The sequence below is a fragment of the Onychomys torridus genome, chromosome 5, assembly GCF_903995425.1.
Source record: "Onychomys torridus chromosome 5, mOncTor1.1, whole genome shotgun sequence".
Classification (NCBI taxonomy): Eukaryota; Metazoa; Chordata; class Mammalia; order Rodentia; family Cricetidae; genus Onychomys; species Onychomys torridus.
The window spans coordinates 129,734,149-129,748,798 of record NC_050447.1 but is presented as its reverse complement, the minus strand read 5'-3'; the positions used below and the strand labels follow the sequence as shown (position 1 = coordinate 129,748,798).

Here is a 14,650-nt window from a genome sequence, read left to right as displayed (position 1 = left end):
TCTTAGACTGTCAACCTGCAGAGATAGTTGCTATAGAAATTTGGGGAAGCCTTCTATGCTTGCAATCCTCGTTATCCCTCTTGGAAACTGGGGCTCTCTATTCCAGTTTGAACTGGCTCCTAGCAGTGATGAATGATAACTACAGGTTAGCTATTAGAACCTGCAGCGCATTCTCTCCTCCTACTCCCCACAATGAGCAGATTCATCCTTGTCCATAATTTCTTCTGACTGTAATGTGATGTTATCCTGGGTATCACTTTGGGCAGAGGTGAGAAGGTAACATGTCCCTGGGAACCCACAGGGAACTGCTGCAGACCTGGCATCTTCCAGACATAGGTCTCTAGTTGCATCTCCTAGCCGGGGTTACAGAAGCCAGCTGTGCACTGGAGAGAATTTAATTGTACAATTAAGAAATAGCTCATCCTTGAAAGCACTTAAGTCTTATCAGATGACATGAGCTCAAAATTGGCAATGGGCAAATCTTGAAATTAATCGTGCACAGAATCAGGGCTGCCCAGTTTGATCTGCTTTGAGCTGTTTTACAGGTTAAATTCTCTGCCAGAGGAGGATTCCCGTTTCTCAGCTTCTCCAAGAGCACAGATTTTCTGTGTCACAGAAAAGATAGCAACTCCTAATAGAAACTCCTGGTCTTAGACAGAACCAGCTACCGAGATAAAGGAAGAATGATTGCCTCTGAATGTCCTGCACCCAGATGAATCAGTCAACCTTACAGCTGTCCCTGGCTGCTACCAGCACCACAGCCTACATCCATCTTGCCTTAGCGCTCCCAAGAACCCCTGCTGTGATGACAGAGATTGGCCTGTTTGCAGCCTCAGGCTAGGGATGACCTTGGGAAGCTTTGTTCACTTGTATTTTGTCAGCTTGGAGAAAAGCCCCAGGCTACTTATTCAAGTAGTCATCACAGAAAAGCACAAAGGCACCAGGAACAGGGGCCTGACCAAGAACACCCTGCTCTGCTCCTTGTACCTGGTCACTCCGGGCCAGCTGGGCAGTGTGTCTAGGCGCCTTTCTGAGCTGTAGCCATCTATTCAGGATCTAAATTAACCTTGAGATGACCCGAAAGGTCATCTGGAATAGGCTGGACATTAGTGGTGTCCTTTCCCTCAGATTCCAGCAAATTTCACAGATAACAGAACTGACTCCTTGGCTGAGACCTCACAGCGGGTTGTGACCCACCTGATTCTCGGGGTACTTCTCGCTCACCACTACACCCAGGCACTGGCCTGTCATCCTGCTGCTTTCCCAGAGTTCCCTCAGTGCCTTGCTGTGGCTTGGTGGTCTCTAGTGTGAGATCTGTCTAAACCTCCAAGCCCAAGGTGAGGACAAGGTCTTGATCAGTGTCCTGTTGCCAGCAGCAAAAGGCAAAGCTGTTTTCCTGCTTGTGGGCCCACTGGGAGCCTCCCAAGCTGCATACTCTGTCTCACAGCAGTTTGATGTGCAAAGAACCTGCAGCCTTCTATCTGTCTTCCCTTCCCTGCTCTCCAAGCCCTCCCCAAGCAGCCAGCTCACTGAGGGCGTATTCTGTCAGCCTTGTACACTCTGGTCATTGGCAGAAATCCTGTAGCATCACAGACAACAACGACGGTGGCATGCTTCGCTCTGTCACAGAGCTCGAGCCTGGCTCCCTCTGTCTCTTCCTTAGGAGGCCCCTGGGGGGGTTGTATTCTGTTTTAAGCTTCTCAACCCTTCTGCTTTGTGTGGTGGGGAAAGGTGCTTCCTACAGACTGGAGCAGCCTCCTGGACTTACTGGCCCCTCAGCATTACCTGCCTGCTTTAGTTTGCCTTTTCCAAGCTGGGCTCCCCTGCCCAAGAGACCAAACAATGGAAGAGAATCATGATAGAAATGGCATTGGCTAAGTGTGCCTCCCCTCAGAGTTGTCTTGTGGTCTGTTCCAAGAGTATTAGTTAGGGGTAAAGACCCCAAATACACACTCTGTGGGGAGCAACAAGCCACATCCTAAACATACCATAGAATCAGGCACAGTCCACTGTCCAGATCTTAGTCTGCATGACATAGTCTCCTGGAGGGAGGGGGTTAATTTTGTTGTTATTTGAGAGCAGTGGTTTGGTTGTTTTGTTTTTGTTCTTTGTTTTGAGACAAAGCCTCATGTAGCCCAGGCTTGCTTTGAACTTGAATGTAACTGAGGCTAGCCTTGAACCCCTGTCCCTCCTGCCTCCCCTTTCCAAGTGCTGGGATCACAGACATGTAACACCACACCTGGCTTCCCCAGGAGGTTGCATCTGCCTTCTCATCTTCTAGCTGGCCTGTGCCGTGAGACAAGCCAAGAGCTGTTACGGACAAGCTGCCGGTGCTTCCCTTCGTGCCGGTGTCTCACAAACATGGCCATCCCGTGTGGCTTCTGATGAACTCCGTTTGCCCACCTTCCAAAGGCTCCTGCCTTGCTGCTCCTGGAGAGCAGCATCTCTTCCATCTGGCTCTACCTCACTTGCCGGTTTCCAGTATAGAGCCTGTGTTCTCCTTGGCTGTCTTCTTGGCCACCTTGGCAACACAAAGCGCACTGGTCCCCAGGGAACAAGGATCGTGTCCCCTCCCACCAGCACCCAAAGGCCACTGAGCCCAGGAGTCTGTGCTGTGGAAGGGTGTACCTTGTGCCGGGTTGCCAGTCTCTGAGACAACCTGTTCGCACTCACTGTGCAGCTCGTCGGCGTCTGCTTGAGTCTCCTCTGCTGAGTAACATCACTAAATATACTCACCTCTGCAGCTGGCTGAAGGCAGGGGGCAGGGCCAGGAGCTGGGGAGCTTCATGAAGTCAAAGGATTCTATGGAAGAAAGCAAGGAGCTGTCTACAATTCAACACAAAGCAGCACCCTACACATGCACCTCACACACTCCACCCTCACCCACACACACCCTACACACATAATGAAGCAGTGGAAACTTTTGGCAACCATCTTCCCTAGGACTCTCCAGCCTGCATGTCAAGGAGAATACCTTCCTACCAGTCCACGCTTCCTGGGGGCTACCCCAGCATCTTGTCATGGCAGCCCCCATGTTGTCTACCATGTGCAGACCAGAGAAGCTCAGCCCCATGAGGACAGTCAGAAGCCCTAGTACTCCCTGAGAGGGTGCTCATTACCACAGGTGAGGAGCAAGGTCAAAGGCCCCGTGTCTGTCATCCTAATACCAGTCTGTTTGTACATGAAGGCACCATAACCCTGATGTATATTGAGGGCCTCAAAGCAAATCTGTGATTTCAACCCTTCGAACCCCAAGACCGCAGAAACCCCACTCAGATTAAGCACTTGAGTAACCAAGAATGGGCCGTATGTGTTCAAGCCCACTGGAGCCAGTGACCCTTCCCTCTGCAGAACCACTCTGAGTTAGCCATCTGCTGCCATGAGGCTTCCTTCTGCATGAAGGAGGCACTGAGGCCGCCACCTAATGGGATCCAGTTATCGAACAATGCTTCTCTCTCCCCAAACCATCAGGAAACTGACCTAATGCAGCTTTGGTTTCCATTGTGGAAAACATTTTGCACTGCCCTTCTCCCCATCTGGGTGGCCTCACACATCTGTGGTCCCTCACACCCTGAGCCTACAAGTCCTCGTTTGTAAGTGACAATACCCTGTCCCTGAGTTTCTGAGGAGATCGAGTGAGATCATTTTTGTGAATAAGACTAACACACCATGGTCTGTAAGATGCAGCATGCATGTCTGAGTTGCTGCTGCTGCTGCTGCTGCTTCCTCCTCTTCTTCCTCCTCCTCCTGTTCTTCCTCCTCTTCCTCTTCTTCCCCCAACTCTTCCTGCTCCTCCTCGAAGATGCATGTGAGCTTCATCTCACCAATTCAAAATGGAGCTTGGCACACATGTTTTGGAGTGGTCATAAGCATAGCCCTTAGGATATTTTTAGAGATTGTTTAGTTGTGTGGCTCAATCCAGAGCACAGTGGATACCAGCTACTAACTAGGCAGGACTGTGAGGGCTGCTGCAACCACAAAAAGGTGCCGTTCACCTCCCTTCGGGCTCTGCATGGTCATCCTCCATCATGAACAGCAAGACTCCTTCACTCATGAGACCAGAAGTGGAGAAGCCATTCGCTTGGTCCCCTAAGACAAGGTCTCACCCTGTAGCCCAGACCTGGAACTGGCCCAGGAACTCACTATCCTCCTGTCTTGGACTCCTGAGCACTGGCATGTCATGAGTGCATCCAGCAAGGAAAATTATTGAGGTCTGCCTTGAAAGGCAGCTAACTTTAATTTAACTAGCTCCCTTTTGCTTGGGTCAGCCTAAAAATGTGCAGTAGATGATTTTTTGTTTTGTTTTGTTTTGTTTTTGTTTTTGAGACAGGGTTTCTCTGTGTAGTTTTGGTGTCTGTCCTAGATCTTGCTCTGTAGACCAGACTGACCTTGAACTCACAGAGATCCACCTGGCTCTGCCTCCCAAGTGCTGGGATTAAAGGTGTGTGCCACCGCTGCCTAACTAGACCAATGTTCTTAATTTCTTAGAATAACAGGTACATAGATAACTGCCATTCTATGAGAACCAATTAAGGACAGTTTTTATTTTTGTGTTTGTTTGGCTTGCTTTTCCTTTGAAGGTACCAAGGGGTGGGAACACACTCCTGTAATGTAGGTAACATACTTCCTGGACTAGAAGAATGTCCCAGAGAAAAGTCTGGGCTACACTTCAGATACTGCTGAGCTCACCCAGCACATGAGGACAGACAGGGGACAACTTGCTAATGAGCTGTTCTCAGCATGCAAACCACAGAGCCATGGGGAGGGGACCTGCAGGCTCAGACAAGGAGGGCTCGCTGGCCTTAGCTTACCCGGGTGAAGGAAACTTAACTCAGGACTTGTAAAATCAGGCAAAGCAGGGCTCACTGGACTTAGCTCACCCAGGCCATGGGCGAAAGACACTTAGCTCAGGACATGTAAGATCTTGGGACCAAAGTCTGGAGACATTTCCTTGGCAAGGTTGTCCCTACCAAGGGCATGAAGAGACCATCAGCCAACAGGAATCAATGAAGCCTCCAGCTCTTTGCATACAGCTCACTTCCATTTCTCTGTCCACTGCAGAAGTCTGAACTCTAGAAGATGCTGCCGTGTCCTCTCGATTCTGGGTATGACCAGGTGAATGGGCTACAGGCCAGGGCAGCACCAACAGCAGGAACTCTGGCCCCTCTTCCATGCTGCTCATCTTGCAAGAGTCAGAAATCTCAGCTTTGGAATATTTTTAAGCTCTGTGATTTCACAGGAACCCTGGAACAACTAGCTAGCAAAATCCAAAGTTCAGCTCCGCCAGGCTTCCTGACACTCAGTGCTATTCTTGGTGTCCCTTCAGTGTGGTTCAAGCTTTGTTCACTAAGGAATACTTACCTCCTGCTAATGGGAAGCTAGGCCAAAGTCCCTGCTCCACCACAACTGGGGGCACAGGTCAGACCTGCAGGCATCTGTGGAAGTGGTCTCTCCAATAAGGCCCAGAGGCCCAGCTGAGATTGTGGTTGATGACGCTGGCAGCAACTCTTCAAGGTGCAGAGTACTTCCTCCAGCCTGGCCCGGGCGCTCTCATGATCAACACACCACTCACTGTCATCTCTAAGGGCTGCAGTTACCTGGGCTGACCTGCTAAGATTGCCCAGCATTCCCTGTCTGGCCAGGGCAAAAGTGGGCCTAGGGCCTCAAGTGGAGCCATGTATCCAAGGGTCCCTCTCTCCTTGATTTGGCTTCCTGTCAGTGGGAAGTGTCCTGTTCTCACCTCCTAAGGGTATGGAGGCTAAGCAGAGATCTGCCAGTTCCCTCCCCTGGGCAGAGCACCTTGGAAGAGAGACACTAGCCTGCTAGTGTCCAGTGCTGACTCCTGAGGTTCGCGAGAGAAGGAGACCTTGTTGGCCACACCGCCTCTGAGCCCTTCTGTGCTTTTCATTTCAGAAAATCATGAAGCGGCTCATAAAGAGATACGTGTTAAAGGCCCAGGTGGACAGAGAAAACGATGAAGTCAATGAAGGTGCGTGAGGGCCCTAGGCAATTTCATTCTAAATTTTGCAGGTCAGGGGTCAACTATGGTTCTCTCGGGACCAAGACTGTAGTTCCATTGGGGTTCTGTGTCCTTTTTAGAGAACTCCTTGCTCTTCAGTGTGAGCAGATGCATCCCCATGAGGTGGGATACCAAGGTCTTTATTTCCTTGCTGCTACAGCAGCTGGTCCACCCTGGGTCTCTGCCCTACTCTCCTCTCAGTTTCCACCCTGCCGCACCACCTCCTCTCCTGCCTGGCCCCTGTCATCACCACCCTGACCGGTCTCCTTCCCGCCCCTCCTCCTCTCATAAGGATGCCTGTGATTAGATTGGCTCCTAGACCATGCAGGTCAGTCAGCTGGTGAGCACAGGACTCCACATGTCACCTTAGTTCCTGTTTGCTGTGAGACATGACTCATCCTCAGGCCAACCACCCGCAATGACAATATGGACATCATGGAGGTGTGGGACATTAGTCTGCCTCCCACAGTGATGGCGCCCTCAGCTGGCTTCAAGCCCTTTGAATTCGGGATAGCCTAGAAGCCCACCATTCAAACCTTCCTGTGTGGGCATATATACAAAAGAGTCAGTCTGAATTTCCAAAACCTGCTGCTAGCTCAGCCCCAGCTGCCCATCCTGCCTCTGTTCTGAATTCTGAGACTTAGTAACAGCAGTGTTTCTCTGAGGATCTCCATCCTCAGTACCTGCTGATTAAGGTGCCGATCCCAGCCTGATGCATCCCTGCCTCTGTGGCAAGGCCTGTGGTCTCCATTTTAGAGAATAGCATCAGGTAATTCCCATGCACACTGGAGTTCCCATCTACATCGCTCTCGTTTGAGTTATATTCAGGCTGTTTTCAGCAAGTATTCTTAGGTAAGAAGCAGATGCCTTATAACAGGTCATTAATTATGTAACACCTAGGGTAAATATTTGCTACCCAGAAAGGTCCTTGTCCATGACTGAAGATACTCTGCCTCCCCTCACTGGGGCCACAAGGGCTACCAAAAGAGCCCAGCTGCTGAGTGACATTTTGCCTCATCTTGGGGTACCCAGCATACAGCCTGAAAAGCAGCAATGCCCGATCTATCTGCTAAGCAGAGCTGAGAGGCTGAGTGGCAGCCCACTTACTTACCTCTCCTTTGGGCCCCAATTATGAGATCACCAGGTGTCATGTCATCCAGCCTCACAGGTGTATGACTGTGAAGGACATGAAGGTAACTGATACACAATTTGTGGGTGGGTCCCCGATGTCATTTTAACCTAAATGATACCATGAGCCTGGGGTTTAGTGAAGCCCTGTAATAAAAATTGGGGGGGGGGTGTATAATTATGTGTGTAAGATCTCTGCACTTCATATATTTAAGCACACCTGTATAGGAGATAGGGATAATACACCCACCAGTGGTGGACTCCTGCCAGAATTTAGTCTGGTGTCTAAAATATGAGGAAAGAACTTTCTACTCCCCTTTGTGCTTAATAAAGAGATCCCCACAGGCCGGACCCCTTGGGTTTCTAACCATGTGAGTCACTGTGGAAACAGAAAATGAAAGTGACTGCTTGGTGGTCCCCTAGTAGGGGAGGAGGCAGCTGCAGGCATCAGGGAGGCTGGAATTGGGGAGGTCAGGCTGCTTCTAAGAATAAACTGAAGCTGCAGGGTGCTGCAGCTGGCCAGCCCTGGGGCTGCATCCATTGTGTAGAGTCCTGCTCTCAGGGGCACACATCCACAGAGCATCATGAAAATGAATGTTCCAGCTAATGAGCACCTTGCTCACTCTTGACATCTACCTGTTACGGCTCTGAGACCTACACTGGAACCAGCAGTATGTGAAACAGTTGCCAGAAAATTTGCAGGCCTGACTCCACCTCTCCAAGCTGTGAAAGGCTTTCCAGGAATGGGAGGTGGGGCTGTAAGTGCATAGTGGGAAGCCGGGTGGGTGGCACCTTTTTCCCTGGAAATCTGTGGGCACAAGGACCTTCATGATCCCAACACCTTCCCCTGCCTCATCCACCCCAGGGAGCTGGACCTCCTTCCTGCTACATGCTCATCCTCAGGAAGCCCTCTTCTGTCCTTGCAGGTGAACTTAAAGAAATCAAGCAAGACATCTCGAGTCTTCGCTATGAGCTTCTCGAAGAGAAGTCCCAAGCTACGGGGGAGCTGGCAGACCTGATCCAACAGCTCAGTGAGAAATTTGGGAAGAACTTAAACAAAGACCACGTGCGGGTGAACAAGGGCAAAGACATTTAGTGCCCGATGGGCATCGTGACTTCTACCAGCATTCCAAAGTCAGGCTGGATGTCCCAGTCGCAGCCCTGTTGGGGAAGGGTTCCACTCCCCTGGGATACAAGGGGATCCACTGGGTCTGTTCTGGGCATGTGGCTGACATCTTAGCCCAGGACCTGCCTGGACCCAGGATGGTGAAACTAGGCTGTTGGGAAAGAAGAGCTACCCCCAAGGAGTGGGGAAGTGCCATCAGACACACAAGACCTCCCAGCCCGCCTCAGTGGCCAAGGCAGGAAAAGGCCATCTTCAATGCACATGTGTGTCCTTCTACCCCACTCAGGACTCCAGCTGTGTCCTGGGAAGTCAACCCTCCCCATCCTGTGAGTCCCTTCTCATTCCTCCCTGCCACATACACACACACAACCAGAACCGGGAGGTGGCCTATGACCTACTCTTAAGTGCCAGATGAGAACCCAGAACCGGGAGGTGGCCTGTGACCTACTCTTAAGTGCCAGATGAGAACCCAGATAGCCTAATAGCTAAATAGTTCTATTTGTTTATATAAAAAAAAAGTTTAAAAACACTAAATCAAAAATTGTACTGTAGAGAAAAGTTGTCATTGTTTAGAAAACAACAAAATCCAAATAATGTATTTTTACCTTTATTAAAATTATCTTGTATTTACTATTTTTACCTAAAACGAAAAGAAATAAAATTACCTCATAAGAGCCTGGGGGTCTCTGTGGATGTGCTGCTGGGCCATCTGTGACCGGTGGGCCTGGCTTTGGGCACCCTCGGGGTTGGGGATGCCTGGGAAGACAGGGCCAAGCCCCAGAGTCCACAGCCATGCCCCTTCAGAAGTTCGTGGCTTCTACCTCACTGCCATCTCCACTACCCACTTCCCATTTCCAGGCCTGGCCCCAGTCTCCCCGGGTCAGGAAGGAAGTGGTGAGGGGTGGCAAGTTTGCTCCCAGCCCAGGCATTCCTGCCAGGTCGGGTGTAGAAAGGAGGGCAAGGGGACCAGGAAAGGGGCCTCACATCCAAGGGACCTAAGTGGGAGTAGGGAGAGCAGCCACCAGGTGGCGCCCAGCCCCAAACAATGTGCCTCATCGCAGACTGGAGAAAATGCCCTGGGATTGAAGGAGAGTCGGCTGGTCCCGAGGTAACACAGCTGGCGATGCAGACCAGAGTGGGATCCAGTATTTACTGTGCACTGGTTCAGGATTACCGACTTCAGGATTATTTCAGTGTGCCCATGCGTCAGCTTCCCAAATCTTCACAGCAACCCCAGAAGGAGAGTCAGGATTCCAAATTCAAATACCTAGAAGAGACTGTGGAGGAACAAGAGGAAGAGTTCAGGTATATAACCTCACATACACCCACGCATTTGTGGGCGAGCACATATGTACAAATGGGAACCTGTGTGATGGATGATTTTTCGACTTTGCAATCTCACCAAAGCTCTGCATTCAGTAGGAGCCATACTCTCCATTTGGGTTTTTCTGGGCTGTTGACACACGGTATGATAGCATCTTGAGATGCTAGGTGGCAGTTGTTGCTAGACGGTCATGTGATCCTGTGTCCTGACAGGCAACCCTCTACATGGAACTTAGTGGCTGGTATTTTTGGATACAGGTACCCTGTGAGGTATTCCGATAGGTGGCTTTGGCCAAATGAGCACAGGTTAGTCCATACTGCTATTTGGTAGAATAGGTGTAATAAATCCATTTTGTCTTAGAATATTTTCAACTCATGATAGATTTGTATGTACTCCCCATAAGTCCAAGAGTGAGTGTGCACACATATATGCAGAAAGATCAGACTTGCATTTCGAGGTATTCAGTCGCAAAAGCTGTTGGCTTAACTCTGATGTAAGAAAGCAGCAGATAGGATGGAGTGATAAACAGAAGTGATGTTGGCCCCAGCACCTAGGGAAGCAGGAACGGCACATCCCCATTTACTGCTAACACAGGCCGTTCTGCCAAACCTGCCCCATTTGGAAGGTCAGAGGAAGTCAACATTTGTTGGACCCTGGATGCTGAGTTAGGCAGCTAGAGAAGATGTTGCAATGAATATTCCATGTCTGGGTCTTCCCACCTGTACTTCAACCCAGGACTTGAACAAATGCAAACCCAGTGTATCTGGGCACTTTGCAAATCTAAATTCCTGTCTTTAACCTGGAGTCAGTAGCAGGATTGTAGGTATATTTCAAAGAACTTCTGGGGCTGAAGAGATGGTTCAGTGGTTAAGAGCACTAGCTACTCTTCCAGAGTACCTGGGGTTCAATTCCCAGCACCACATGGCAGCTCACAATCTTCTGTAAACTCCAATCTAGGGAATCTGATGTCCTCTTCTGGCTTCTGTGGGTACTGCATGAACATGGTATAACAAAACACATGCAGGCAAAAATACCCATACACATTAAAATAAATAGTAAGAAAAAATAGAACTATCAAGTCTACGGGTGCCTTTTGGTTATGTGCTGGTTTCCAGAGAGAATTCCTTCCCCTTTGTCATCATCCTTCAGGCTCCCGAGCTGCACAAGACGAACGAATGCATGCAGCCAGTCTTTACTCAGTCTCTGGCTAGGACCCAGTAGACCCTTTCCAGCCTGGACTCTGGATAAAGACATACACGCTTGGTAGGAAGAGCAAATAATCTAACCAGAGAGGACAAATTACCAATGTTTCCGCAAGATTTCCTTCCCGATCCCCCACTTATCTCCCTCAGAATGCTGATAAACACTTCTAAGATGTAGCATTCCATTTCCCTATCTGCCTTCAGCCAGAGGCACTTGGCAGCCCTGTTTTCAGACTGTGTGGCACCCTTTTCCTAAACACTAAGCTTCAGATCGGCTCCTCAGGGAGACGGAGGAGAACAAGCGTTACTGCAGAACTAGAGCTGGAATGAGACTGGTACCATCCTAGGCTTTCAGGGACACCCAGGAGTGCCTGGTGGCTGCCAGATGGGCGGGCGCGCGAGAGGGGAGGCTTGGTTTCAAGTGGAGAGCCTGGGACTGAATGAAGTCTGGCAGAGCTCACCAGCCTGGAGCTTAGTGGTTAGCTCCTCGTGTGCCCCTGGTTTGTGCCCCACCCCACGCCTGTGACCCCCCCAGGCCTGTGGTCCCCCATGCCTGTGACCCTCACTAAATTAGCCAGTGCCAGCAAGGGAAGCAGTTCGTGGAAATACCAAGCGGAACAGTGAAGAAAGAAAAGAAAGGAAGCACAAGGGCAGAGGGGCGGGACCTGCCCGCCTGTCTCCCGCGGCTCCGCCCACTCATCATCACGCTGTCTCACTGAACTTTAACGTGTACATTTGGTGTCTGTCACTACCGCCCAAAAGAAAGATCCAGGAGGGACCCAGGCTAGTCTCCCTCCGCTACACACTGCACTGGAGCCAAAGAGTGGCACCCAGTGGAGCCCTGCCAGGGGCCTCCCAGGCCCCAGACTTCTGAAGCTCCTACAGACAGTACCATCAGACCCTGGAAAGCTGCATGCATTTGCAGAAAATGCAGGCCATCCCCAGCTGTGTTTTTGTCCAGCTGTGGCTGAGCTATGTGGCCCACTCCCTCTGGTCTGGAGGATGTGCCTTTCCCCGCACAGTACTAGTCCCTGCCCAGGGGAGGCTGCCCCTGAAGTAAGCAGAGATTACTCGAGGAGGTCTTCAGTCATGTGTCACTTTCAATGGCTTCTAATAGGACTCAACAAGTCCTACTGACATTTCCCAGACAAAAGCCCCCAATTAGCGGTGGGACTGCTGCTGACAGGAGCATTCTCACTCCCTTGAGCAGGCAGCTCTCCTCTGCCTGTGGAAGATTACCTCCTTCCCTCCCTCTAGGCCCTGACAGGTCTGACTCCAGGGAAGTTCCTCACACGGAGGTGGCAGGCCTGGGAGGGCTGTGACACCCTGCAAACAGTAGCTCCATGGACTTTCACTCCTCCAAGGGCACACTGGTGAACTGCAGGGGAGGGAGATGGCACTCGGAGACTGCATCAGGGAGTTCTGACCTACCTGTGCAGCCAGGCGCACCTCCATCTCCTGTTTAGCTCTTCCCTTCACCTCCTGCAGGGAGAAAGTGCAACAGGAATCTTAACAGGTCTTATTAATAAAAATAAACCTGGAGCCAGGTATTGGGGTGAACGCTGGAAGATCAGAGAAGCAGAACAAGCCACAGCCACCTCACCTGACCAACTCCTCAGCTGATCCTGTTTCCTCAGGCTAGTTCCTGGTCTTATATACCTTTCTGCTTGCTGCCATCACTTCCTAGGATTAAAGGTATGTGTCGCCATGCCTGACTGTTTCCAATGTGGCCTTGAACTCACAAAGATCCAGGCGGATCTCTGCCTCTGGAATGCTAGGATTAAAGGCATGTGTGCCACTATTTTCTGACCTCTATATCTAGTGGCTGTTCTGTTCTCTGACCCCAGATAAGTTTATTAGGGTGTACAATATTTTGGGGAACAAACTATCACCATAAGAAAGTACTAGAGAGAAGGAAGCACAGGAGAGGTAGAGAGATACGTCAACTTTCTCTGTCCTGGCACTCAATGAACCTACTTCCAGCTGGCTCCTAGGCTCAGCAAGATCCTGAGGCTAACCCACCCTCACTGATCCCAGAAAAGAGCCACAGGGGCTGGACAACACCATGGGAAGAGCGCCCACCCACTGGCTATTCCCCTAGCAAACACCTATTCCTTTGCCTCAGAAAGGAAATGATACAAGAAGTGGGGGAGCTAAAGGTAAGGGGCTGGGGTTCCCAAAGGCTTGAGTCTTTACAGAAAAGAGACCTTTGGAGAAGAACACAAGTTTGAGGGGCATGGCAATGGACTCTCTCCCAGCTCTCCCACATACCAGAGTGCTTTCCATCAGTCTGGGAGAGAGTTGGAGGCCATAGAGGAGCACAGGGAGGCCAAGGCAGCAGGCAGGGAGGCCAAACTGGAAGAGGGGTGTCCTGGAACCCTAGAGATCAGGGCCTTGGCTGGACCAGCTCTACCCACTGAAAGTAGCTAGGAACAGCTCAGCCTTTCCTGTGGGCACCTAGCCTCTGTCCTGACCTGTGGGGAATGAGGAGGAAGAGGATAGGGAGGGGTCTCCTCCAGCCCTTGGTGTTCTCGTATCAAAGTAAATTTAAACTCGTGGATCTTAGATCCTCCGTGTGTCTGAGTCAGAGAGAGGTGAGGCAAACACAGCGCACTGGTGCATCAGCCACATTGACAGATGAAAGGCCCATGTGTTCTTTGGGTAATTGACACGCAGAAGCTGCCTGCAGGGTCACCAGCTTGTGTCAATGGCTCCCAGTTTCTCAGGGCAGGCAGGGAATGGGGGAAACACATTTAGCCCCATGCGGGATTCAGGTAGATGTGGCAGGTGCAGAAACCAAGAAAGCAGATGTTGAGCATGGGATACTGACCTTACGCAGATAGTGAACTGCTGTCACCCCAGCCAACAGAAGCCAGTACCTGCTGCCAGCATAGCCAACCCAAAGGCACAGTCCTCCCACACTGTCAAGAGCTGACCAAAGAAAGACAATGTGGCGTTTCACACATACATGCGAGCACAGGGTGCCGAACAAGAGAACATGCATCAAGTTCCCCTGGCATGTGGAGAGGGGCTGTCTGCAAAGGAACTAGAGAGTAAGGAGCTGTAGAGGGGAAAAGGAGGCATGGAAGAGAGAAAGGAAGTGGGAAAAGGGGGTAGGTACAGAGTAGTGGGTCCCTTGGTGACGCCCACCCCTGCTGCCAGCTTCTTCCAGTTCTTCCTTCCTGGTGACCTATTACATATGACTTCTTAGTTCACCACCAAACAAATGCCACTTCTGTTCAAGCTAATTTGCAGTGGGCATCCCTCAGTTATCTCTTGAGTCTGGCTAGATTCAGAAACATCACCCTAAGTCCTTTGCCCACCCATCCTTGGGCTAGGCTTCAAGCTTCCACAGTTAGAGAGACATCAAGGCTGGAAGCTGTTCATACACACTATTTCTCTTGAGGACTCATGATTTCTGAGCTGACAAGGAGAACCAAGTTAAAACTCAAGGAGAGTATGCAAGGCATGGGGCCTGTTGGGGTTGCTCAGTGACTCCTCAGGATTAGGAGAAGAGTTGTCTTGCCCTGTCCAGGCTTCTGGCTCTGGCCCCTGTGGAAGCAGCTGGAAATGGAGGTGCCACATAGGACGCAAAGCAGAGAGGTCAGAAATGATGCAGGCATGGTGACCACATTCTTACCCTTGTTTGTGGGGTCAGTCCTCAGATATTCCAGAAATAACCAATAGACAGACACTGCAGATGATCAATTTCTAGCTGGTAATGCTGTTGCTATAAATAGGACCTATGTAGCCTCATTTTGTACAGGCTGGTAGAGTTGACTATTGGCATTACATAAATACAATTGAGTATTGGATTCTGGGGACATCTGTAGCTCCCCATGTGCACAGAC

The 14,650-nt window shown here is 50.6% G+C and overlaps 1 protein-coding gene across 2 annotated transcripts in view; it reads left to right on the top strand.

Annotated features, from left to right (window-relative positions):
* Trpc7 (transient receptor potential cation channel subfamily C member 7) overlaps nt 1–8,944 on the top strand; it is a 131,423-nt gene extending 122,479 nt beyond the window's left edge. For both annotated transcript variants that reach the window (XM_036187821.1, XM_036187820.1), the window contains 2 exons: nt 5,914–5,989; nt 8,074–8,944. In XM_036187821.1, coding sequence (XP_036043714.1) covers nt 5,914–5,989; nt 8,074–8,243 — 246 coding nt within the window. In that variant the 3' untranslated portion in view covers nt 8,244–8,944. The remainder of the gene's footprint in view (nt 1–5,913; nt 5,990–8,073) is intronic.
* Nucleotides 8,945–14,650: the final 5,706 nt, after the last annotated feature.